The following is a 27,541-nucleotide window of genomic DNA, read 5'->3' on the forward strand; positions in this document are numbered from 1 at the left end:
TCGCCACAATGTAATGATGCTTCGTTCAGGATGAAGATGAGCAGAGAATGGGGTTTTATAGCTTCGCGTCTGGCATTAGGAGTGCGCTTGAGGGTGCAGATTCAGTGGTCACACAGACACTTCCCCCATTTCCCCATGGATGCCACGAACATTTCTTGATATTTCTTTACTTTGGGTTTCCAACCTCTCCCACTTTTTTTTTTTTTTTTTTTTTTTTTTTTTCAGTACCAGGGATTGAACTCAGGGCCTCACACATGCCAGGCAAGCACTTATTCCACTGGGCTATTTCCCCAGCCCCTCTCCCACTTTTGAGTAGAAAGAATTGTCTTTACTTTGTGATCCTCCAGACACATTGCTTGTTGCAGCTTCTTTATTCGAATTTCTTTCAGATTCTCTCTTCCTCTTAAAGTTTTCTTTTTTTAAAAAACTTTGAAAGCACAAAATCAAGTCCTCTGTGATACTCCAGACCAAGAGTTTAAAAGGCCTGGAGGGCCAGTGAGATAGCTCAGCGCAACAAGTACCTGCTTAGGCAAGCGCAGGGACCTGGATTGGATCCCCAATACCATGTGCCTCGCCAGCCCCGCCCCCAAGCTCGCTAAACTGGCCTCCAAGACTGGCCATAGTGGCGCATGCCTGTAATCCCAGCACTGGGGAGGCTGAAAACAGGAGGATCACTACAAGTCCAAGCTGCATAGTGAGACCTGTACCAAATACATTTTAAAAAGTCTAGTGAGGTAGGTCAGTGGCAGAGCTATTCAATCAGCATGTGTGAGACCCTGGGTTCAATCCCTAGCACATACATACACACATGCATTCACACACATGTGCATACATACATGAATGTTGAACTTAGAAATTTTCAGAAAAGTTTTCAAGATTAGGACAAAATATTCCTGGCTATGCTTTACCTGGATTCCCCAATTTTTTTTTTTTTTTTTTTTTGTACTGGGAATTGGACTCAGGCAGGTGCTTGCCAGGCAGGTGCTTGAAGCACTGAGCTACCTCTCCCAACCACCAACTGTTATTTTTCTTAATCCTCCTGCCTCTGCTTCGCAAGTACTGCAATTACAGGCATGCACATTTGACTACCTTTGCTTTATCTAGCTGTCTCTATTTTCTCTCCCTAAATATATTTATATTTTGTATTTAGTTCTGAACCCATTTAAGAATAAGTTGCACATTCTGGCCTGAGCCTTCCGAGGTCAGTGAAGACTCAGGACATATGAGAATTTGTACTGTAATGTCATGTAACTCGGTAGTATCCCAAATTTTCTGATCAAGGAGATTATGGGACCAAAGAGGAAAGTGATCGATGATGTAGAGTGTGCCTAAGGAGAGTCACATGGAGAGAAAACATTCTCTCAGGCTTTCACAGAGAGCACATTGGCCAAAGAATGGCCGTGACTCATCCACATGGCTGACACTGACAAAGGGTCTACAATCTGAGGTACAGGATCTCAGGATAAATCCTGAGGGAATTTCACTGACCTTATCAGACCCAAAAGCTACAACTCTTGTTGCATAGGTCCTGCTTTACCTTGGTCTTAACCATCCAGTAGAAAAGTATAAAAATGAAGTATAAGAAGTAAAGCCATGCTGTTATGTTGAGCTGTAGGGGACTCAGGTCAACAATTTCTGACATTGCCAGTCAAGCGGAAGACCCAATACTATTAAGGGCTACTGGACTCTTTTAGAATATTTTGCTGAGTTAACACACCTATAATATTCAAATGACAGAACTTAAGGAAAAAAAGGGGATACAGATGAATGTCCATTTTGTATCTGTGTATTCAAAGTGGTTAGGATAGATATATAGTTACATTTTCTTAATGAATAGAGGGATTTATTCTAATAGTGTTTCTAAATAGGATATCATGTCCGCATCTTGTACAGCAATTAACCACTAGGAAGAATGTATGCAATGTGTTAATTGTTGAAAGTGTCCTACCAATTTGGTTTGAAACTGTCTCATTGCTATTTGTTTCTCAATAAAATTATGGAAAAAAAGAATAAGTTGCAAACATAATGCACCCTCATTTAAGACCTCTTAACTATATTTCCTGAAAAACAAGAAATTGTCATGTATTATATAACAGGTATTTATTTTTCTATACATCTATTCTTTTTTATTTATATTTAAATTTAAGAGTGCATTTCTGTGGGCTAGAGAGATAGCTAGGTGGTCTAAGTGCCTGCCTGGCAAGCACAAGGACCCAGGTGACCCAGGTTTGATCCCCAGTACTGCATGCCATGCTGGCCCCATGCCGAGCCAGCCACCCAAACCAGGCATGGCAGGACACACTTGTAATCGCAGCACTGGGGAAGCTGAAAACAGGAGGATCACTATGATCACTGGGCAGTGTGCCACCTTGCTCAGACTCAGTCACCGGCTCAGCACACCCCAGGGGTAGGGCCAGCTCAGCATGCCAGACCTGGGATCAAACCCTGGTCCCTATGCTTGCCAAAGCAGGCACTTAGTCCACTGAGCTATCTCACCAACTCGTGTTCTTCTGACTTTATTTTTATTTATTCTTTTTTTTTAGTATTAGTACAGGTTTACAGAGTTTACAGGTTCTCACTATATAGACTGGACTTCTCATGATTCTCCTGTTTTTAGCCTCCCAAGTGCTGGGATTACAGGCATGCGCCACCATGCCCGGTTCTGTTTTTAAAGATTACATTGTTTTGTTTATATTTATTATAATGGCTTGCTTTTGAGGGGAAATGGTTTAGCAATAAAAATGTGTACAACCCCCTACCAACAGATATTCTAACCTGTGATGCTTTGTCAGACTCTGATTTTAGGCAGAAGGATTTTTTTTTTTTTGTTTTTTGTTTTTTTGCTCCGAATGCCTTCAGGGCAGGTTTGGCTGGCTTGAGTTGTGGGGATCGAAACACAGCAACCTGAGCCTGACTGCTTTGTTGAAGCAGCCACTTAAAGAACTGAGCTACAGGGCAGGCCCCCTAGACTCTGACGAATTTCTAGTGGACACACTTCCTCAGCCCACTCTCCTTCAGGGAATTAACTGTTTTCCTGTTCTGGCCTGTTGGTTTTATATCAGTGGAAAGCACTGAATCAATAAATAAAGAAGCAGGACAAGGGAAACCTTTAAATGAAAATTTATCTTTATTCTGTAGCCAGTAGCGATTCAGTGAAAGGTTCGCAGCAAGGGAGAGAGCCGATCAGAGCTGTGTTTTCTGGAGATTAATTGACAGCGTCTGCAGAATGGAGTGAAGGCGGAAGAAATCAGCGTGGGTTCGTAAGGCATTTGGGTGAAATGATCGCTAGTTTGAAGGGTAAATCACTACCCAGGTAGACAAGAGCCTTCTCCAGCATAATGCAGTCTATTCTTTCCCATGTCTTTCAGAACTGGCTAAAGTCGTATGGCTATCTGCTTCCTTATGATTCCCGGGCGTCTGCACTGCACTCAGGGAAGGCCCTACAGTCCGCGGTCTCCACCATGCAGCAGTTTTATGGGATCCCAGTCACCGGTGTGTTGGATCAGACAACGATCGAGTAAGATTTGCATAGGACATTGTGCCTTTGAACTTTGAGTTCATACTCATTATAGCCTTGTGTACGCACCATGCCCATTTGACTTTCTCATCCTTTATTCCAACGATGCCATCCTGGGAGGAAGTACCACAAAGTGCACTTTGCTGTTTGCACTGGGATAAGAATCCCACCTCTGCCATTAACTTGATAAGTGACCATGGAGCCCAGGGAATTTAACCCGCCTGGGCCTCAGTTTCCTCATCAGTACCATGAAGGTTTGTGTCATAGGATGAATCTTAAATCTTCTCTGGTTCTAGTTTTGTGAGTTACCCTCCGGAGTTCCCTGAGATGCACACATCTCACTTGATCCAGAAAGCTCTTGAAAAATACTGGGTTGGCAACTTTTGTTCCACTTTTCCCATTTACCAAATACCTGCAGCGATAGACTGGGGGTGTGGCTCAGTGGGAGAGCCTTGGCCTTGTGCACACAAGGCCCTGAGTTCAATCCCCAGCACTACAAAGAAACAAACAAAAAACCCTTTAGGACTGGGGAGATAGCTCAGTGGTCTAAGCGCCTGCCTGGCAAGTATAAGGACCCAGGTTTGATACCCAGTGCTGCGTGCTGTGCTGGCCCCAAAACTGGATGTGGTGATGCATGCCTATAATCCCAACGCTGGGGAGGCTGAGACAGAAGGATCACTATTAGTTTGAGCTGTGTAGTGAGTCCCTATACCAAATAAAAATAAATAAATAATTGTTTTAAAGACTAAAAACAAAAAACAAAAAACCAACCATCCTGCTGACTGCCTGCATGTTCCAGGGATGGTGCTTGCCCTGACATCCTGACCTTTGGAAGCTCATAAAGCTCATACTGTTTAATAGTAAAAAACCCAATCACCCGGGCACGCCAGCCTAGATCACAGAAGCAAACAGAGCCTTAGGGTGCTACTTTAGAGGTAGAGTGAGCATAGCAAGCCATGAGGTTGGCTGCCATCACCCAAAGAAAGCATAAAGAGGAGAAAAAGAAGAGGCTTAGAGGTAGAGCAGCATTGAGGGGGCCTCACAAGAGTAATGGGAGAGGTGGGGGAGGCCCTGGGTGATGTGCTAGCACAGCAGTGAAGAGGCTGTGGTCAGCAGAGTCAGCTGTTACAGAGTGGTCTCACAGGACAGGGACTGAAAGCCATCCTGTGCGTTTAGTAACAAAGAGGTTGTCAACAGTCTTAGTAGAGCTCGGCATGGTGGTCCACACCTGTAGTCCCAGCTCTCCCTAAGCTGAGGCAGGAAGATTGAGGCTAGTTCAAGACCAGACTGGGCTACATAGTGAGTTCAAGGCCAGACTGAACAACATAATATAGTGATACCCTGTCTCAAAAAAAACCAAACAACCCTCCAAAAATTAAAACCTCAGAATGGTAGAAATAAAGTTGAATTGCAAAGAGGAAAGGGAGGTAAGGAGTTGAGATGGCAAATGAAGGGAAAAACTTGGGGAATCCTCAGAGCATAGGGAAGAAGAGGGGAGTGGTAGCCAGAGAGTGATGAAGTTTTGATTGTTTAAGAAACAGCAAGGTCTGGGGATGTAGTTCAGTGGTAGCTTACTCACCATGCACGAAGCCCTAGGTTTGATTCTCACTACCACACTTTTTGTTGTTGCTGTTTTGTTTTGTTTTGCAGTACTGGGGACTGAACTCAGGATCCTGCACTTGCCAGGCAGGCACTTATTCTACTGAGCTGTCTCCTCCGCCCACCACACATTTTTAAAAAGAAAGAAAAGAAGTAGCTATGAAAACTCCCTCTAGTTGTTGAAAAAGTGCCCTCACTCTCCAGAGGCATGGAAAAGAGCTGGAGTGGGTGCTGAAGACAGCACAAAAGGATGGGGGCCAAGCTCGGGTGGGAGCAGATGGCAGGGTTGGGTACAGATGCAGGGGGACTGCAGGGGGCCAAAAGGAAATGCACCCCATTGCGGATTAAGGACCAGTTCATACCTTGGGTAAGTTGCTCCATGACAGAATCATGTCTGGGTCTCAGCGCAATTATTTGCACCTTGGAATTTGCCTTTCAAATTTGGTTTCTGTTCTTCTCTTTCTCAGCTTTTAAAACTTAGTAAGTCTGAGGCTGTATGATTGTAAGAATCTGTCCAAACAAATTTTGCAGTTTTGCTAAGATTTTCTGATTGTGAAATGCTGAGACAGCATGTTCAGTGCTATGAGAGGCCTCGCCCCCGGCCCAGGGCGAGCTGAGGAGCCTGTTGCCTTCCCTGGGAGGTTACTGGGAGGCCGCTGCACAGCCTGCTCGCTCAGCAGTGTGTCCTGGGCCAGGAGCCCTGGTGTGAGGTGCCACCTGGCCCTGGTTTTTCTCCATCCCAGACACCCCAGGTCTGCTGGACAAAGTTCAGAGAGTGGCAGGTGGATGGGGCAAGGAGGAGGCAGAGGGGAGGGCCTGAGGGAAGAGGCTGGTGTTTCCCACTTGCAATTCTCCCTGTACTGCACGGTTTTGCAGACATGGAGAGGAGGGAGATACTCACAATTAGTCCAAGACCCAAGCAGGGCTGGTATTTGGAGTAGAATTCACAGACCTGAGCTCCTGCTCTGACTCCAGGACCCAGTGCCGTTGCGACCTTTCTTGGGGCCTGGCTCCCCCAAGCAATCCTTCCAGATCAAATTTACCAGCAGCAAAAGTAGCTCTTGGTTATCTTTCCAAGGACTTTCAGTGAAGGAAAGCTAGATTTGCATTTTCAAGTACTATTTTCGGGAAATGTGACACATTTATTCATTCATTCAGTCAGTCAGTCAACAGCGCAGTTCCTCTAGCTCAACCTTGTGATAAGCACTGAAAGAAAAATAAGAGGTCCAGCCTTTGAGGGGTAAATCGCATTGTTGAATAGTTCACTTATTAATTCAGCTTAATTCCAGCCCCCCCTCACTGTCTTCTGTGTTTTATAAATTACATGATTGATAGCTGTATGTCTTTTCCTTCATCTGGAAAATAGGAATAATGATTTCCGGTTACCTCACAGAGGGCCATTTTAAGAAACCAATATTCTAAAACATTATGAGCACTGTGACAGTGATAAATGTTTGGATCAAGCCACTGCTATCATTATGTCTTTATTATTGGTTTGTTGTCACAGATCACTTGCTAGGCAACATGGAGCACACAAAGATGTGTAAGAGTTGGCTAATTCCCTCAAGGGACTTTTAATATTTGGTTAAAATAGCCTCCTTCTTTTCTCTCTACGGCAATTGCTTTAACAGCTGCAAATGAGGTCAGACTCGCTTCCCTTCCAACCATGCCAAGCTACCCTTTCATGGGCTGGTCATTAGGCCTGCACAAAAACAGAAAATGAAGAATGGCATGGCTTTTTATTTATTCATTTACTTATTTTTATGTATTTAGTGCAGGGTCTACAGGATCTACAGGGTCTCACTACATAGATCAGACTCGCAGTGATTCTCCTGTTTGCAGCCGCCCAAGCGCTGGGATTACAGGCATGCGCTATGCTCAGTCTCAGACCCTGGGGGCGGGGCCGGCATGGCACACCGGGGGTCCAACCCCGACCACTGCGCTCTGCCTAAGCAGATGCTTTTGTCTGCTGAGCTATCTGGCCGGCCTAGGCATGGCTTTTTAAATCTCCTACACTGGCACATTTTTTGTAAGACCCAGTGATGTTATACGCTTACTGCTGTCTGATGTAACCTGGTAACAGTTATCAGAATCCACTTACTTGCATGTACTGGGGAAGCTTCCAGAGAAACAATAATGAGTATGAGCATGGTTCCTGTTCCCAAAGAAGTCACCGTTTATTAGAAGTGACAGGTTAGTAGACTTAAAATCAAAGTACGATGTACTTCGCTGGAAATAATTATGGTGCAGGTCCTGTTGGTTTTTAGCCATTTGTGGAATACATAGTGAAAGGGAATCTTCTGTCTTCTACCATATTCCACCATACTGTTGGAGAATTCCAATTCATTCATTCATCAGTCAGTAAACAAATCTTTTTTTTTTTTTTTTTTTTTTTAATGTATTTGGTACGAGGTCTCACTATACAGCTTGGATTCACAGAGATCCTCCTGCTTTCAGCCTCCCCAGCACTGGGTTACATGCATACACCACCATTACCAGACTCAGTAGCACACTCAGGGGTGGGGCTGGTACTACATGCGGTGCCTGGATTGAACCTGGCCTATGCACTTGCCAAAGCAGGCCCTTAGTCTGCTAGGCTATCTCGCCGGCCCAAACAAATCATTATTGAACCCCTTTTGTGTCAGACACTGAGCCAGCCCTTGGGATACAGGCCATACTCCTATTGTAATAGAGCTCAGATCTGGTGAGAAAGACAAAGAATAAGCAGATCTATAGAGTCAGGGAGTTATGAATGCTATGAATATAAATTAACCAAGACAAGCAGATAATAGTGGGACAAAGGGCTTTACTTCAGATAGAATGGACAGGGAAGTTCTTTTTTAAGGCAGATACCTTAATGATATAAAGAAGCAAACCACAGGGAGAGGAAGTAAATAAAAGGAACAGCAAATACAAAGACTATTGAATGAAGGCAGGCACGGTGGGCACAACTGTAATCGCAGCATTCAGGAGGCTGAGGAAGGAAGATTACCTCATGTTCAAGGTGAGCCTGGGCTACATAGTGAGTTCATGGCCAGTATGAACTACAAAGAGTGACCCTATCTCAAAAAACAAAAAAGACAGAATGAGAAAAAGCTTAGCAGACAGTCTCAAGGAACAGCAGAAAGCATAGTATTTAAGAGTGATGTGCTTGGGCTGCAGAGATAGCTCTATGGTCTAAGAGCCTGCCTCACAAGAACAAGGACCCGAGTTTGATCCCCAGTACCACATGCCATGCCGGCCTTGGAACCCCAGTCACACTGTGCTGGCCATTGAAACCAGGCGTGGTGGCACATGCATGTAATCCCAGCGCGGAGGAGGCTGAGACGGGAGGATCACTACAAGTGTGAGCTGCGTAGCAAGACCCTGTATCAAATAAATAAATAAAATTTAAAAGATTGATGTGCTTTGGTCAGGTAGGCAGGGGGTAGGTCACCCAGGCTCTTGAAGGGCCAGCAAGGAGTTGGGATTTTAATGTAGATGTTTTGAGAAGTCACCAGAAAGAGCTGTGGTCTAATATTTTCACATATGCTCCTCTCTGCAACCCAAGAGCAGCAAGAACTCTAATTCTCATGTTGGAGATGAAGAAACTGAGGGTCATGTTGATTCTGTCACTTGTAGGGGATCCTAGATTAGTGGTGGAGCCAGAACTTAATAAGCAAGGTCTCCTGATTCTTCTGATTCCTCTTTCTGCTCAGGTGGATGAAGAAACCCCGCTGTGGTGTCCCTGATCACCCACACTTGAGCCGGAGGAGGAGAAACAAGCGCTATGCCCTGACTGGACAGAAGTGGAGGCAAAAACATATCACCTACAGGTGCTTGACTCCCTCTCTTCCTCCCTGACTTTGGCCCTACACTTACTGTTTTGCGGCCCAGCCTTCAGCGGCCTCTCAGTAGGTTTGGAGGTCAGGATGAGGGCCAGGCAGGTGCATGAGCATCCGGCCCTGGTGCTGAGAGCCAACGCCTATGTCTTCCTTGTGGGTCCACAAGGTGATGTCTCCAGCATCTGGGATCTGACCTTTCAAGGGCTTTTAGTTGTGTTCTGCCTGGATGCTTACAGTTTTTACAGAAAATGGGGTGACAAATTGTTCAGTAACTTCTAGCTGTGGTGAAGATCCATGACAGAACTCATTCTCCCAGTCAGAGCTTGTCAAACCCCACTGCCTCTGATCCAGATCCCCTCCTTATCAAGATCAGCCTGACAGACCTCCCCCAAGATTTCCAACAGGATCCTAGTGTATTTGGCCTTCTTTCTTTCTTTCTTTCTTTCTTTCTTTCTTTCTTTCTTTCTTTCTTTCTTTCTTTCTTTCTTCCTTTTCTTCTAGTACTAGGAAACCTAGGGTTACTATACCACCAACCTACATCCCAGTCCTTCTAATTTTTTATTTTGAAACCGACTCTCCCTAAATTGCCCAGGCTGGACTCCAACATGTGATCCTTTTGCCTCAGCCCTCCTCGGTACTGGAATTATAAGGTGCACCACTACACCCGGCCTAGTTGTTTCTTAAGGAGTATAAAGGACAACTGAATCATGATGTTCTGATGTTCTTTTATAGAGAAACATGCAATATGGCTATAATAACCTGAATTATACCAGTGTTATTCCTTGACTATCTGGGGGAATCAAGGCAGAGTGACATTAGTCTCCAAGTCTGACTAGCAGACTGAGAGAAGAGATGATGAAGCTTATCAAGGCAGACTGGGACACAAGAATTCAAATGGAGCTAGGCAAGGGCCTGTCATGGGGCAGGTGTAGGTGGGCTCTGCTTGGCACCTTGGAAGGCCCTGATTCCACCTCAAGTAGAGCCCCTAGGTGCAGGAGCAAGACCTAAGCCAGAGGTTATCCAAGTTAAACAAAGTACTCCTTCTTGACAAGCTCTAGAGATCAGAACAAGCTTTTTTTTTTTTTTTTTTTTTTTTTTTTTTTTTTTTTCAGAAATATAACAAGAAGGAAACTTAAAAGGAACTTGCCTTAGAAACTGTACAGACTCTGGCTCTCCTGAAGCAACGGATAAAATAAATAAATAACTGGGCTGGGGAGATAACTCAGCAGCATAAGCACCGGCCTGGCAGGTGCAAGGTCCCAAGTTCAATCCCTGGTACTGCATGTTGTGCCAGCCCCAAAACCCGGTATGGTGGTGCACACCTGCAATCCCAGCACTAGGGAGACTGAGACAGGGGGATCACTATGAGTCAGAACTTCATAGTGAGACTCGTATCAAAATAGAATAAAGTAAAAACCACATTCTAAGCCAACTCTGACCTTAACATCTATGACTCAACTTCTCTGGGGCTCTGCTTCCTTGCTTATGGAATGGGTAAAGGAATCAAGCCCACTCAAGGGGCAGAGCACCCACAGGTACTGATGTTCTGTGGAGAACCATGCAGTATGGCTATAATAACCTTAAAGAGCTAAACCCCTGATAGATTAAATCAGATACTGCCCTATGCCAGCTTCTAGGTAGACAAGCAATAGTTGGTACCAAAAAAAAATTTTTTTAAGAACTTTTCACTTAAATGCATCTCTGTTTGAATTTTTAAGTATCAGGTACTACCACTAAGAAGACAACAATATGCAATGTATTAATTATTGAAACTGTACTACTAATTGGTTTTGAAACTGTCTCATTGCCATTTGTTTCTCAATAAAATTATTTTAAAAATAAATAGATAAAGTATCGGGCACTGAGGGGGCGGGGGGATGGCTCAGTCGAATAAGTGCTTGTCTGGCAAGCTTAAGGGTCTGAGTTCAATCCCTGATACCGCAAAAATAAATAAATAAGATAAAGTATCAGGCACTGGACCCAGTACTTTGCACTGAGATCCATCCCCAGCCCTCTTTAATTGTTATTTTGACACAGGGTCTCACTAAGTTGCTCAAGTGGGACTTGAACTTGTAATCTTGCCTCAGCCTCAGGCCTTGGTGCCCTGCACTATGACTAGCTGTGCCCTGCCTTGGAAAGAGCCCTTGCTCACTCCGAAGTGTCAGGCGTCCTCGACGAGGAGGAAAAGACATTTCATTGCCTAAATCAAATGCTGGGATTACAGGCAGTGCCAGCACACACTGATTTTGTTTTTCAGTCCTGGAAATCAAACACATTCGAGGCAAGCTCGATACCAACCTTATTTTTATAACTTTTATAAATGTATATATTCTTTGTATTGGGATAAAAACTTAAAATGTAGAAAATGCTATCTACCAATGGATTTTTTTTTTCTGTACATTAGAGGAGAATCCTTTATTCAACACAAAGTGAGTCAGAGATAAAATAAAAACACTGATTTAAAAAAAAAAAAAAAGAAACACTGATTAAAACAAAGCCATCCTGAATGAGGCAAGGGTGGAACCCAGAGGTCTGCCCACTCTGCCCCTTTTGCACTGCTGGGGCAGCTCAGCAGAATCCTAGCACTCAGCACGGGGAGTCTGCGGGGCCCTGTTGCCTCTGATGTCCCTTTCAGCCTTGCTCATCTCTGGCTTGCTGTTCCTACCCTAATTATCTTCCCCTCTCTCACCAGCATTCACAACTATACCCCAAAGGTGGGGGAGCTCGACACACGGAAAGCTATTCGCCAGGCTTTTGATGTGTGGCAGAAGGTGACTCCCCTGACCTTTGAAGAGGTCCCATATCATGAAATCAAAAGTGACCGGAAGGAGGCAGACATCATGATCTTCTTTGCTTCTGGTTTTCATGGTGACAGCTCCCCATTTGATGGGGAGGGCGGATTCCTGGCCCACGCCTACTTCCCTGGTCCAGGAATTGGAGGAGATACTCACTTTGACTCAGACGAGCCGTGGACGCTAGGCAACGCCAATCATGATGGTAAGGCCACACAGGGATGGAGAGGCTCAGTCCTGGGTTGCTCAGCTATCAGGGAAAGAAGCCCTGAGGAAGAGCTTGCGGGACACCAAATCTGAGATTCCTGCTTTGTGAAGCTTCTTGTCTAAGAACTAAGAACCCAAGAGGATGGGAACCCTGGTCTCTGGGAATGTGTAACACTTGATACACCAGGGCCACAACCATGCCAATCAGCCAGATCCCTTAGCAGATGGTCAAATGCACTGAGGCAGGTTTAGGGTGTAGACAAGAGGATGAAATGATGTGTTAGAACCTGAGAAAAGGTAAAAAGGTATTGACGCTGAATCAATCATGGGATCTGAAAGTGGCTCCAGCTCTGGCTCACAGTCACTCTTAACAAGTGCCATGGTGACTTTAGTGTCCTTGCATAACTTGCGATGCAGGCCTCACTAAGAGCCAGTGAATATTCATGGAGCTGGACTCAATAGCATACAGTCATAACAATACCCTTCTGGTGACCCAAGAGTGCCTCAGACACATTGCACTCACAATGCACTTGCTCTGTAAGCACGCAAGGATACAAACATTATGGCCATTTTTAAGACAAACAGCACTCAAATGGCATAGCTAGTAGGCGGCAGCACCAAGGTCCAAACTCTAGTTCAGCCACTTAGCTATGTGACTAGGGACCAACAATTCACCTTCAGTCTCTTAATGTGTAAAATAGCACCTGCTTTATGTGATCTCCACAATCTTGTCCAACTCTAAGGTAACATACTATGAAGTCCTATAGAGATATAGGAGCAGGGATGGAAATGTTGGAAGAAAAATATGAGAGAGAGAGAGAGAGAGAGAGAGAGAGAGAGAGAGAGAGAGAGAGACAGAGAGAGACAGAGAGAGAGAGAGAGACAGAGAGACAGAGAGACAGAGACAGAGAGAGACCTGGCTTCTGCCCTCCAAAAGTCCAGAGAGAGATGTAGACAAGTGCAGGCCTGCCTCACATAGGCTCTACTGAAGGCTTCAGCAGAGCCCCCAACACAATGGTGGTCTGGAGGAAAGAGAAAGTTTGGCTTTTGGATTATGATAGATAAGAGTTAGTGAGTATGTTAATGTTCTAAAGCCTATGCCAAGTGGTTTCCACCTATTATGTCAGAGGTGAATATTATTATTGTTCTCGTTTTGCAGATAGGTATACCAAGGCATTGAGAACCATTCAATAACCTAAGTGTCCATATTTGGTGAGTGGTAAAATAAGGCTCTGAACCTGGGTATTATAAGCCTGGAGCCCATGCTGTTAGCCACTGTGCTAAGCTTTCAGGGATGTCAAACTACAGAATTGCCTAGAAGTCACTTTCAAGAACACAGATTTCAGAGTCCAGGGTCCTACCCTCTTGCTGCTGTGATTCTCTGAATCCGGTGCAACCAGGAGGCTGTGGGTGGCCTGACGGACTCCCGTGGTGCATCTGTTGCAAGTGTTCCACCTCCTCATATGAATCATCTTCATCCCTAGCATCGCCCTACCACCTGATCATAAGAACCAGCTGAGGGTCTTGTCAGAAAGTTGGGTTCCAGGCCCTTCCCCTAGAAAGCCTGATTCTAAAGTTTAAGCAAGTTTGGGAAATAGTAGGCATCTTTTTCTGTGGTAGGTGCTGTTCCAGGGTGTGATCAGACTCCTCGAGGCTTGTTTCCTTAGCAACCATGTCTTCTGTCTGCAGTGAGGTGATCACTCCCTTGAGAACACCCCAAGTCACAGCGCTGGTCAAGGGCTGGCACTTCTCAGTTTATCTGTGAAAGGTTGACTTAGGGAATAGTCTGATCACCCCTCAGCCTAGGCAGAGTTACAAAACTGTAAAATTTCCTTCTCTTCTTCCCATGCAGCTCCATTTCCTCTGCCCTGGTATTTCTCCCCTATGTCCTGGACATGTTTCCTGCCTTTCTGTTTGCATATTCTTTATCTCATATTTGTGTTTTGATTGGTGTCAACAAATGGCTGTCTGTGTAAACTGATAAGATGTGAGGAGAAGAGAACCAACATTTTGATACCCTGTTAGGTGCCAAGGACTTTTAGCTGATAAGGATTCTGCTAGAGTCCTGATAGAGACAAGTGTATTTTCAAAGGCTCGTTGTCCAAAGAAGGTGCTGGAAAGACATTCCTATTTTCTGTACTCTCTTCTGCTCAACACTGGGGGGAGGGGGTGCACTCCCACACTCATTCACTGCTTGAACTTTTTGGGCTCATCCCCCAAATCCTAAGAACTGATGGTATGCATGAGCAGAACCCAGAACTTTTGGACAGGCAGCATCCCAGCATACCTCCCATCTATCCTCTCCCATCTTAGATGAAAGACTCCCCATTCTGATAGAAATTCCAAGATAGCTAATGTCTTTTTTGGACAGGAGTCAGCCTTTTACCTTAGAAAACCAGGCATGAAGCAAATGCAGCTCATGACAACTGCAACAAACCCTTGGCTAGTGAGCTGGTGAACAGTGCCCAGGGCAGGTTTTGGAAAGAGAGGAGAGGAATGAAGATTTACAGAGCATTGGTATATTATCTAATTTAATTTCCACACAGACTCAGCAGGAGAGGAAGTGGGTTCTCCAGGGAACTTTTTGATTGTTGGCTTCCTTTTTTTTCCTCAATTTTTATTATGGGAAATTTCAAACTCATGAAGGAAGAAGAATGCTAGTGATCCCAGGTACCCACCACCTGCTTTACTGATTCCCACAGTGCCCTTCCTATTTCAGCTGCCCCTTCCCACTTTTATTTTTTGGCTGATGTGTTTTGTTTTGGTTTTTTTGTTGTTGTTGGTTGGTTGATTGGTTGGTTTGGCTTTTTTGTTTATGTGTTTTAAAAAATTTCCATGTATGATATCATTTCACCTGCAAATACTTCAGAATACACTTCTAATAGATAAAGACCTATTTTTAACATAACCACAAAATCATTTTAAACCCAACCACAGTAAGAGTGTCTTAAAATTGAATCCAGTTGTGTTCACTTTCCCAAATTACTTCAGAAATGTCTTTTAGTTGTTTGACTGCAGCAGGATCCAAACAAGATGCACACATCACACGTGACTGACTTAAAGCTCCTGCAGCCTCCCAGTCACACACAGCTATTCACATTCTCCCTCTCCTATTGGACAAGCTGGGCCACATGTCCCCAGTATAATAATTTGGCTTGATGAGGTGTGTGTGGGTTCGTCCTCCTCCCACCAATGGAGCCCAGGGCCTCACATGCCCCTAAGCTTTTGAAACTTGTGCCTAGTCGCCACAGTTCTTGAATACTGGCAATCAGATCTACAGGTGTGACTAGATTCAGGTTCACCTTTCGGCAGGAATCTTTCCTCAGTGGTTCTGGTGCTCCCATTTACCATCTTGGGAAGCACATTTGATGCACACACACACACACACACACACACACACACACACACACACTGTCTGACTTTTAATAATGTTTTAAGGGCAAATAGTTTCTGGTTGTGTCAGGCTGACCCTGCTATTATGTAATTCACCTGACCCTGCTATGATATAATGGAGCAAGAAGAAGAAAGAGGAAGAGGAAGTGAGGAGAAAGAGTTGTCTGTAGTCTACATCCTGGCCCAAACCTCCCAAATCAGAGTCCTCCCTGCTTGGAGGTTTAAAAGTCTTCCTGGAGGACCACTGGGTGTAAGGTGGGTCTTATTCCCCACCTCACTAGAGCCTGTGGCGTGGCAGGCTAGTTCACTGCGCCTTTGAGTTGGTTTCTGGGGGGCTACTTCCAGAATCTTCCTCTGCCCTCATTTCTTCAAAATGAGTCAACCAATGAAGTCAGCAGATAACACTAGGCTATGCTGGTGAGGAAGCTCAGCCCTTCACTGCGCCCTCATAGGGAAAGGTAACAAGACAGGAAGAGCTGTCCTGGCCATCCTCTGCTTCACAGGATAGAACCCTTTCACACTTATGTCACTAACTCTGCTTCCAGCCAGGGAGGCAGGGATTATCATCTCCATTTTATAGATAAAGAAAGTGAAGTTCTACCAAGAGTTTAAGAAACTCACATAGTTGGTAAACCTGGGTCTTTCCATCTCTAGGAGCAGCACCCCACACTGGGGGGAGGGGGTCTGCTGCAGGTGGGCCAAGAACCATACTTGGAAAAGTACTGAGTTTTTGGCACTGTTCCATCCTGGGAGTGGTCAAGCTAAGAGTTTACCCCCAGGATGTTCACAATCCTAAGTGTTCACTAACAACTGTAATTAATGCAGGCTGGAAAGTGGCCAGTGCCTAAAGATGCTCCAGAGAAAATGCTGGCAGAGTGCAGGCCAAACAGGAGCTCCAGGCAGGCTTCCCAGGAGGCAGGTGTTGAACTCGACTCTGAAGGAGGCAGGGTGTTCCATGGGAAGGCAGCACTGGCAGAGAACAGAGGGAAGAGGAAATGCCTTTTGGGAACTAGGGGAGTCAAGGAGACAGGACTCACCAAATAAAGAGGTCCTAAGAATGGAATGAAGCTGTGACAAGGTACACGGGTGTGGCCAAGCAGACTGTGCTAGGATGCCCTGGGACTTCCAGGAACACTCGCTCCTGGGGATGCTGGTCCTTACGCAGCTCACTGTGACCCTGAAGCTCACTGTGACCCTGCTAATTAATCATGATACTTTATACCAGACACTTTACATACCTTGTGTCATAGACTCACCACCATCCTTATGAAGGAGGTTCTATCACTCCTTCACTTTACAGAGGACAAGACTTAAAATATCATTCTGCTAGGACATAACAGAGCTGGGATTTGAAACCAGGCTGTCTGGCTGCCAGAGAACAACTCCTGAGCCCTCTGCTTCCTGCCTCCTGCCTTCCTGGGAAGTGAGACAGAAGAATCTCCTACCCATGAGGCCCTGGGGTCTTCACAGCAGGGCTCCTGCTTGTACCTCGGCTTTCCTCTCACAAGCTCAAGGAATTTTCTGCCCCTTGCTTTCCCGCTCTTGGATTTCTATGCAGTAGGCTGTCAGCTCCTCAGCTCTTCTCTTCCTTTTATCCCTAGACCCAACTTGTAGCTCCCTTCCTTCAGAGGCTTCTGCTGTTCTTTGCAGACTCGGGTACAGGCTGAGTAAAGGTTGAGTGTCTACCCAGCACTCCAGAGGCCTGCTCCCTGGGTCCCTAAGATCCCTGTGATGGCCTTCAGGGAGGAGCCTGGCCAGGAGAAAGAGGCCCTGAACAGCTTGTCCCAGGTCGAGGCACAGGCCAGGAACAGAGCCAGGCAGACCCCAGGAAACAGAGCTGCCTTCCGCTGCCTCTAGCAGCCACCTTTGTTTGGGATGGAGCTCAGAGATGAGCTCACTCCTCCCTGCTGCCAGATGGATGAGGCCCTGAGGAAGGAGCTGGGGGCGGCCGGCCTTCTCCTGCCAGCCTGCCTTCCCTAGCAGAAGGCCAGCCCCAGGCTTTTGGCCAACCTTGCACTGATCTTGTCCATTCTTCCTCCTTTCTGGTGCTGAAGATACTGGTGATGTCATTGGAGTGGCAGGCTCGAACTTCCTGAGGTCTGGGTCTGCCCCCTGAGCCTCTTCTTTTCCCAAGACCTTGGCAGAAAGGTCAAACAACTCCCACCCATCTGACCTTCATGGACACTGGCTGGGCTAGAGGAGGAGCAACTTTTCCAGGGATGCTGGGGCCAGGATACATCTGGCAAACCTCCCTGGAGTTACAAGTGGCAGAAGTGGCTGAGATGTACATAGGGCTGGGAGATCAGAGGCCAAGTTCAAGGGGCATGCGGGAGTCTGTAAGTGGGCAAGCAGGGCCCAGAACTATCTATGCAGTGACCTGCCTCTGGGATTTCTTTACCAAAACTGAGATTACTTAATCCCTCAAACTTTAGGCCTTGCTCTGTCCCTACCTAAGACAGAAGCTCACGGGAGCTGGCTTTAGGAGGATCTGATTGCTGGAATCACTGGCCTTCTGCTTCCCTTTAGTTAATGTGTTTGTTCCACAAACCAACCCTCTATGGACAGTAACAGCAGGAGCAGCCACTTGAGCCACAGTACTTTATCATTGCTGTCTTAGAGGCAGGCATGAGTCCCCTGATTTACAAATGAGGACCTTGAAGCTCAGGGAGTAGATATACTGACCATGCTCACAAAGCTGGTAATTGTAGAGCTGCAAAGGAAGGTACCCTTGCCCACCCCAGAGATGCTATAACCACCATGTCATGCCATCACCTGTTTCACAGTCGGGACCCTTTGTCCCATTATCAGCACCTGGATTGTGTCTCCACCCACATCCTAGCCTTGATCTTGACCTGTGGTTCAGTTTTTCCCAGACTGTAATCCTAGTAAGTGAGAGCTGCCTTGCGCCCAGGGCCCTGCCTGCCCTGGGTCTCCTGAAGCTAAATGCCAGTCAGCCACCCTCAGGACTTGCTGTAGTTGTCCTCCCATGACTACCTTGGCTCTGGCCCTTTGCTTCTTCCACCTGGCCCCTGGTACTGGCTTCAGACTTGATCCCACCGGCGCCCCTGCCTCAGGTCTCCTTCCCTCTAGTCCATTGTCCGAGTGCAGCCAGGACGATTTCATCCCCACTCCACCTCCACTCCTGCTCACACCCCCAGCTGGCCAAGGAGCCAGTCCAAATTCCTTTGTAGGGCATCACAGAGCCCTGTTTGCCAGCCTGGCTGACCTCATCTCCCTCAGTCCCTCCCCTCCTGCTTTGTTCCAGAGCCAAGTGGAATGAAACTGCTTGTCCCTGGACCTGGTTTATAGCATTCTCTCTGCCAGGAATACTACCCCCACCTCTCTCATGCCTCTGAATTCATTCTTCTGATCAACTTCTTACCTTTCAAGTCTTAACTTCAGTCTTACCTTATGAAGTTTTCACTAAGCATTCTCCTCCAAGTTTAAATGATCTTTTTCTCCTTAGAATCCCCTTTGACCCTCACAGACATCTGATAAAGCACCTGGAATGCTGTGTTGCTTATGCCGTTTCTCTCTCTACTCTATTGAGGGGTCTGAAAGGCAAGAACTATGTCTTATTTCTTTATTTTTATTTTATTTTATTTTATTTTATTTTATTTTATTTTATTTTATTTTATTGGTACCAGGGATTGAACTCAGGACCTTGTACTTGCCAGGCAGGTGCTTAAGCTGCTGAGTTATCTCTCTAGCCCCTGATTTCTTTATATGTCCCTTTGTTCTGCACAGAAGGCATATGCTCAGTAATTTCCCAAGTAGTAGAATGTTCCAGTAGAATGACTGATACTTTCCTCTGTCCTCTCCACAGGGAACGACCTCTTCCTGGTGGCTGTGCATGAGCTGGGCCATGCGCTGGGACTGGAGCATTCCAATGACCCCAGTGCCATCATGGCACCCTTCTACCAGTACATGGAGACGCACAACTTCAAGCTGCCCCAGGATGATCTCCAGGGCATCCAGAAGATCTATGGTGTGTGACAGGGCAGCAGGGCACTGCTGCTTCCTCAGGGCTGGGTTGTAGCTGCCTTCCTGTCAGGGGTAGGTGTGGGGTGGGAAGCTTCACCATCTGCCAGCATTGCCGTTGTGCTGCGACTGGGTGCCAGCCTTCACTAGGCTTCCCCCGGCATACTTGAGAAACTTACAGGAGGGGCTGGGAGGGGCGAAGGTGAGAAGAGGACACCCATTCCCTCTCCTCTACCCTCTCCTCTTTCACAGACTTTGCTCCCACCTCCCATGTGACATCCCCTCCTCTCCCAGGTGGTGCCTGAGCCTGTTCTGGGTACCCCCACTTGCCAAGGACAGCTACACATGTACCTGAGTAATAGTGACACATGGATAGGTATCATAGCCAGAGCATTGATCCAATAATAATAATAATAATAATAATAATAATAATGATAATAATAATAATAATGAGAAGCTAGGCTGCTATGTTGGTAAGATATGAAAGGCCTTCCAGCACACCCATCTCCCAGCTCAGGCCATACCAGCCTGTGAAGCTCTTATCCTGGTCAGTCAGGACAAACGGGAAGACCCAACTATTTGAATAAATGCTTGTCAGCCTAGCATAGGCCTAGGCTGTAGAGTGCAGAAGCAGGACTCGGCCAGGGAGATAGCCCAGCAGTCTAAGCATCTGCCTGGCTAGCGCATGGACCAGGTTTGATCCCTGGTATTGTATGCGATGTGTGTGGTGGGCACGCCTGTAATCTCAGCCCTGGGGAGGCTAACAACACAGGGGGATCACTAGGAGTCTGAGTCTGTGTAGTCAAAACCTATACCAAACACATGAATAAATAATAAAAAATTAAAAAAAAAAAAAAAAAAAAAACAGAAGCAGGGCTCCCTCTGGAGGAGGTAGTGCCCCAGCTGGAACCCTGGACTTCAAGAGGTGAAGAGGGGGAGAGGAGTTGGTGGAGGTAGCAAGTACCAGACAGTATTTCAGAGGTAGGATGATGGACACTCTCTGCTGACATGTCAAATGTGGGGTGAGGGGAGAAGAGAGGGGCCAAGGATACTATCAATCATTCTCCCTTTTGTAATCAAGGGCCAGTGGAATTTACCTATGTGACTCTGATCTTTCGTTTTCAATATAATAGCCACTAGCCACAAATGACTATTGAAATTGAAGTACACTTTTTTAATCTTTTGTTACTTTATTTATTTGGTACAGGGCCTCACTATGCAGCTCAGACTCATAATAAGCCTCCTATCTCAGCCTCCTCAGCCACCACGCCTGGCTGCAGGGCCAGCATGGCATGCGGTACTAGGGATTGAATCCAGATCCTTGTGCTTGCCAAATAGGTGCTTAGACCACTGCGCTATCTCCCCAGCTCTTGAAATTGAAATGCATATCACTGAAACTAAAGTTTCAGTTCCTCAGTTCATTGAGGTCGAGTCATTTGCCTCATCAGCTCAATGGCCACACATGCATGTGGTAGAGGCTACTGTATCAGACATTGCAAACACAGGACATTTTCATCATTGTGGATTGGCCTGTGGACAGTTCTCATTCCAGGTTCTGTAAAGCCATGAACAGAAGTGAGCCTTCAGAATAGTGATTTTCAACTTGACCCATTGGCATCACCTTGGGATTCAAACACAAAACACTGACGCTTAGCTCTCATCTCAGAGATTTGGGTTGGTTGGTCTGGAATGATTCCTGAGTCCCTGGAGTTTTAAAAAGCTCCCCAAGTGACCCTAATATGCAGTCCAACTAGAGAGACACCAATTTAACAATGAAAGTGTTAAGATTGAAGAGGGGAGGCCCTGAGGTACTGCAGCCTTCAGGGTAGGGTGAGACAGCCCCCTCAGACACACATAGCCGCCCTCCCACACACACGAGGCTGAGAGGGAGCAGCTCTGGAGGAGGTAGGGAAACCAAGAGAGTGTTGATCTCTGGAAAAGAGAAACATGTCTCAGGAGAAGGTTCTGGGATCTTGCTACTCAACACGGGGCCTCAGATTACTAACATCAGCATCACCTGAGACCTCAAAGACATTCAGGATGTCTGGCTCCATCCCAGGCCCTCTGAGTCTTAATTTGCATTTTTGTCAAGATCCCTGGCCAGGTGGGAGGCTAAGGCAGGAAGATCACTAGGAGTTTGAGGCTAGCCTGGGCTGCATAGTGAGTTCAAGGCCAGCCTGAATTGCATAGCAAATCCTGTCTCAAAAATAAAAAATATCACTGTTCATATCCTCAAAGAAAGTTTGAGTCACTAACTGTTGGACTCTACACCATAGTGGTCATTGGTGATCTTGGCAAGAGGCTGGGTGGGAAGCAGGACAGAGAATGTATGGGAGTGCATTCACACAGGAAGGGAGGTGCAAAGGGGGACTGCATATATGAAGGGGAACAGAGAAAGGATGTGGGATGCCGAGGATAAGGAAGGACGGTGCATTCCTGCAATGGAAGAAAAAGTACTAGTTTTTTTTTGGGGGGGGTGGAAAGATGAGTGTACTCATTTAGTGGCTGTCATTTATTTTCTCAAAAACTGGGTAACAAGTCAGGGAGAGGGGATAGGAGGTTGGAAGGTGGTAGACTTGACCAGGAGCTGCCTGGGTGATAACAAGGCAATGGCAAAAGATGGTAGCCCCCTCTCTGAGATGTAGCCCCTCTCTCCAGGACCCCCAGCCGAGCCTCTGGAGCCCACGAGACCCCTCCCCACGCTCCCAGTCCGCAGAATCCACTCACCATCTGAGAGGAAGCATGAACGCCAACCCAGGCCCCCCCGGCCCCCCCTGGGGGACCGGCCATCCACACCAGGAGCCAAACCCAACATCTGTGATGGCAACTTCAACACGGTGGCCCTCTTCCGAGGAGAAATGTTTGTGTTCAAGGTAGGGCTGGTTGACTGGTGCCACCCAAGTGGTTCCCCATCTACTCCTTCTGCAACAGGGAGCCAGGGAGGTACCCAGACAAAAGCTGGCCTAGTGGTCAGGCCCCAGGGTCTCTTTCTGGTGCTGCTGGGTAAATTGTTTCCAAGAGGCAGAGGGGGGAAGACTGGTGATGCCACACCTACACAGGGCTTAATGCTGGGGAGAGTGCCAGAAATGGCTTCTGGCCTGTGACCTCCTGTAGTCACACTGCCTTTCTCTGGATTTCAGTTGTCCATCTAAAACATGGAGGGGGACTGGGGAGATAGCTCAGAGAATAAGCACTTGCCTGGCAAGCACAGGGTCCTGAGTTCAAACCCCAGTACCGCAGACTTGGCCACCCAGAGGGACACTCTGGGGCTAGAATAGCCCAATGGTGATCCTACATGAGACACCAAATGGCAGGAGATTTATACCGCTTGTTTTATCCTTTGAGCGAAGCTCTTTCAAACTGAGGCTGTTCCCAGAGGGGCCGAAGACTGAAAACTTCTTGCTGGTACATGCACAGCCACTGGAGCAACAGCCTCACAAAAAGGGACCTGGGAAGAGTGTCTCCATCACATTGGGTGGCCAAGACGAGCTGCCCCATTCCCCTGCAGTGGTCTCCCCAGAAAGCTTCAAGTGCTAACCCTCAGGTTATGTGGATCAGCCTCAGCCCTGCCACTCACTGAGTGACTCTAGACATATTTGGCCTTTTTTTTTTTTTCTTTCCTCAGAACTGGGGATTGAACTCAGATCCTTGTGCTTGCCAGGGAAGTGCTTATTCTACTGAGCCATCTCCCTGGCCCCTTAGCCCTTTTTTAGACTCTGGATATCTCATATTGATTTAACCAAGTTGTGAAAGTCAAAACAAGGTCACAAAACTGGGTAAAACATTTTAAAGTGTTAGCTTTTGTATTATCTTGCATAAATCATGCTCCTCCTTCTGCATTTTTGTTGCTTATTGTTTTTGTTTTTGAATCCTCCCAAATGAACTGTTCATGAATGAATCTAGACTTTCTCATTCCAATTTATCACACTGGTCTTCCCCCAGACCTGAGGTCTGGCTCTCGGCTCTCTGATGCCCTCCTCTGGCAACTCAGGGGCCTGGCCTCTTCCTCTCCAGCTTTTCCACACCTCTCCCACGCCAGGACTATCTGCTGTCTGTCTTACGGTCCCTGAGACAGCAAGAGACTTCAGGACACTTAAATGAAGACTCACACAAACATTCTGTCCTCCTCTGAGAGTTGGAAGCAGCAGATGGACAGACTCCAGGAAGGACTAGAAGTCTGGCCCCAGGTGATGGTGTTGACTTGTTGGGCCTGAGCCCAGGGCTGAGATCACCAGGTTCAGAGGCACTGCCTGCCATGTCTTTCTCTGCTTTCCCCCAGGATCGCTGGTTCTGGCGCCTACGCAATAACCGGGTGCAGGAGGGCTACCCCATGCAGATTGAGCAGTTCTGGAAGGGCCTGCCTGCTCGCATAGATGCAGCCTACGAAAGAGCTGATGGAAGATTTGTCTTCTTCAAAGGTAACATAGCTTATGCTCTAGGGACATTTCCTTGCCCTTGGGGGATCCTGTTTTTCCTATCCTGGTAGAGGCAGTGTGGGAGGCAGAAGCCCTCCAAGGGCTTTTCTAGGCCTAACAGAGACCCTGACCTCTGACAGGGCAGTGCAGCAATTGCGGGCATCAAGTCAGGAAATATGAACATTACAGGGTAATAAACTCCATTCACAGGAAGTAAAGGGTGGGACAGACAACTGAAGGCTACTTAACACCAAGGAAAGGCTTCTTTCTAAGTTCTGGAAGAACCCAGAGACAGGAGGTCACACAAGGGGGTCAAGGAGGGGAGAGGAAGCTAACATGCCCACCACGGGTCCAGCACTGTGCCAGCTTGTTTCATATTGGTTATCCTGATTTAGCTAGGCCCAAGAAGAGTAAGATGCAGACAGTTAGAAGTGAGGAAAGCACTCAGGGTGAGGGAAAAACATGGGTAAGGCAGTGGTGGGGTGTACAGTTTACAAGTCCCAACTAACAGCTACTGAGCCCCACCTTCAAGAGCTAGGAGGTGGGGCCTGGGAAGGTCATATGGAGGCAAATTCGGAGGGGCCTTGAGTGCCAGGTGGAATATGGTCTGGACCCATTAGGCGGACATGGGAAATCCACTACATATTTCTGAACAGCACAGAGTCATAGAGCAAGGAGGTTGTTTTGGAGGTACTTGCTGGACTCAAGGACAGTGCTGTCCATGAGCCCCAAACCAGGGAGGGTTGTGGGGCCAAAGGACAGGGACAGGTATGAGGAGACTTAAAAGGACTCACAGGGCCAGAGGTATAGCTCAGTGGCACAGTGCCTGCCTGGCAAGCATAAGGTCCTGAGTTCAATTCCCAGTACCAAAAAAAAAAAAAAAAAAAAAAGGACTTATAAGTAGCTGAATGCTGAGATGAAAGACAGGGTCAAATCTGTTGCCAGGCTAGTCATAGTGGCACTTGTGTATAATCCCAGCTACTCAAGAGGCTGAGAGAGGAGGATCACCAAATTTTAACCCAGTTGAAACAATTTAGCAAGATAAAATAAAATAATAAAAAGGGGGTAGGGAAGTGACTCAGTGGTAGAACTGCCTCGTATGCAGGAGATTTAAGATCCAGCACCACAGAAAATAAAACGACTGGAGATGCAGCTCAGTGGTAGAGTGCTTGCCTAGCATGTGTGTGGCAGAGGTGGGGGGGTGCCAGATCTTTTTTTGGGGGGCCCCAAGGTGCAGAAGGGTGATGAGAAGGAAGTTCCTCTGTGGTCCAGTTGAAGAGTTCTGGGAAGCCTGCTTGGAGCTGTCAGGGCCACTGGAGATCAGAGTATCTGGGGCAGTGCCCAGGTCCAGCATGACAGTAGCTATGAGCTGTAGCTTCAGAGTTAGGTGATACCAGTACTGGGGCGGGGGGAGTGTGTGACATCACAGGAATGGCTAAGATCATTAGAGAGGAAAGAATAGCAAGCCAAGAGGTGGCTTACTGGTAGGATCTGTGACTTGCTCTGGCTTCTGGTTTCTTGCCTCCAAGCTTTGCCAGAGTCAAGGGACTAAGGAGGCTGACACTGGCTCTGTGAATGAAGATGGGCAAGTGACTCTAGCTACAACCTCTGGCACTGAGTGGCAAGGGAATACTGACTCTGGGCTCCTCTTGCCCACAGGTGACAAGTACTGGGTGTTTAAGGAGGTGACGGTTGAACCTGGGTACCCCCACAGCCTGGGGGAGCTGGGGAGCTGCCTGCCCCGTGAAGGCATCGACACGGCTCTGCGCTGGGAGCCTGTGGGCAAGACCTATTTTTTCAAAGGCGAGCGGTACTGGCGCTACAGCGAGGAGCGACGGGCCACAGATCCTGGGTATCCCAAGCCCATCACCGTGTGGAAGGGCATCCCACAGGCTCCCCAAGGGGCCTTCATCAGCAAGGAAGGGTGTACGTAAGGGCTGAGCCCCGGTGGGGGTGGGGGCTGATTTTATGTGGTTCTCCTTAGGGCCCTGAACATATTCTCAGATCTCTAAGTTTGAGAAACACCAGCTGGAAGCAGGAAACTGCCCCCTGTGACCACGTTGACACAGTATATCACCTTGCTTACCACCTACCAAGTCCCAAGTTTCATCTATAGAAATGAGTCACAGCTGAGAGGTTTTCCAGGCCTGACTTCATTCCTTCAGATAGCATTTCTCACTGGTCTGTAGATGTCACTTAGGAGTTTCCTTGGGTGTCAAGTCTGAACAACAATGGATAAGGTTGGTCCAGAGATATTTTTTACACAGGGTTTGATGGCAGGGAACTGGACAGAGAAGCTTTTAATTTGTAAGATATTTCCTAAGATTTTCCTGAAGACCAGGCTGGTAATGAATCACTGTGGCTGCCAGCAGGCACTTAGCTTGTGTGCCCACTAGACCAGGAGATTCTCAAGAGGAGGGGTTCATCCTGCCAGGCACAGAGCAGGCACCCATGATCATGGTTGATCTAGTCAAAAGCACACTCGGGGCCAGGGAGATGGCTCAGTAGAATAAGTGCTTCCCTGGCAAGCACAGGGGCCTGAATTCAATCTCGGGTTCCACCAAGGGGAAAAAAAAAAAAAAAAAAAAAAAGCACAGACTCTTGAGTCAGGCTGGCTGGATTCACATACTACCTACTTGTTTCTATGAATTCGAACAAATCATTTTAGATTTCTCAGTCTCTTCATCTACAAAATGGGGAGAATAATGACATTTAAAAATAATGGCTTTGTGAGGATTAAATAAATTACACAGAGCAATTAGCATAATGCCTTCCACATGGTCTACAGTGTATAAGTTTTAGCTTACTGGTATGTTTCAGTAGAAGGATAGAATGTATTTCACTCCATAAAATTCTGAAACAAGTTTGTGTGGGAGAGGCTGAGAATATAGCAGTGAACAGGACTTGCATAGCTGTGGATCTAGTGGCAGAAAATAAATGAGGTGGTAACAAAAGTTAGCAGGGAAATGAATGCTGTGATACAACAACTAGGCAGAAGGCATTGTATTAGAGACCTTGGTGAGAAAGGGCTCTCTAAGGAGGCATCACTGTTTCAAAGGCCAGTGAACAGAGGCAGAGCTGCTTGCTATTTGTTGGCTGTCTTGGGCACCAGATGCTCTACACACATGGTCCTCCTTTCTGGAGAGCCTCAGAGACAGGTGACATCAAGGATCTTGACCAATGAACGTCCTAGCCAGGGCGGGGAGCTAGCCAATGATGAGAGTCTGAGTGAGTTGCTTTGCTGTCTGTGGACTGGCTGGGCCCCCAGAGCTGTTGCTGGGAGCCCAGGGAGTGACTAGCAGAGCTTTCCAACCCACTCGCCTACTTCTCCTTCCAGCCTTCCCTGAGAAGCGTCCCAAAAACCCTCTGTTGTGAAGTGATGTGTGCAAAGCTAAAAAAAAAAAAAAAAAAAAAAAAAAATCCATAATTTGGAGATAGAATCTACTATCAACAGAAGGAGAAATCTTGTTTTCTGCCTTTGTAGGCAGAGGCCCTAGAATCATGGAAAGTGGTGTCTGAGCCTTAAAATAGGGGCATGATCTGACATGGGGAGCATGTGGGCACAATGCGAGAGCTGCGCCTACACTGAGAATGGTCCTTTCTGGGCTATGAACCATGTCTCAGTTCTTAAAGCTCTCAGTTTCACAGTACTCTTGAGCTGATGGATGGATGGCTCCAAGACCTCAGTGTCCCTTTCTGCAATGGTGTTTGTTCTGCACTCCAGCCAAGCACTGCATTCACCCCACCTCCAAGTTCCAACAGGCTGCTCCCTCCACTACACCACCCCTTCCTTTCCTCCTGCACATTGCCACA

At 46.9% G+C, this 27,541-nt stretch overlaps 1 protein-coding gene across 1 annotated transcript in view; it reads left to right on the forward strand.

Annotated features, from left to right (window-relative positions):
* Mmp24 (matrix metallopeptidase 24) overlaps positions 1-27,541 on the forward strand; it is a 46,111-nt gene that overhangs the window by 16,357 nt on the left and 2,213 nt on the right. The window contains exons 3-9 of the mRNA XM_004630983.3: positions 3,369-3,517; positions 8,815-8,931; positions 11,633-11,937; positions 19,159-19,320; positions 21,972-22,186; positions 23,593-23,731; positions 25,388-25,654. Coding sequence (XP_004631040.3) covers positions 3,369-3,517; positions 8,815-8,931; positions 11,633-11,937; positions 19,159-19,320; positions 21,972-22,186; positions 23,593-23,731; positions 25,388-25,654 — 1,354 coding nt within the window. The remainder of the gene's footprint in view (positions 1-3,368; positions 3,518-8,814; positions 8,932-11,632; positions 11,938-19,158; positions 19,321-21,971; positions 22,187-23,592; positions 23,732-25,387; positions 25,655-27,541) is intronic.

The sequence above is a fragment of the Octodon degus genome, unplaced genomic scaffold (genome assembly GCF_000260255.1).
Source record: "Octodon degus isolate 3935 unplaced genomic scaffold, OctDeg1.0 scaffold00037, whole genome shotgun sequence".
In the NCBI taxonomy this organism is placed as follows: domain Eukaryota; kingdom Metazoa; phylum Chordata; class Mammalia; order Rodentia; family Octodontidae; genus Octodon; species Octodon degus.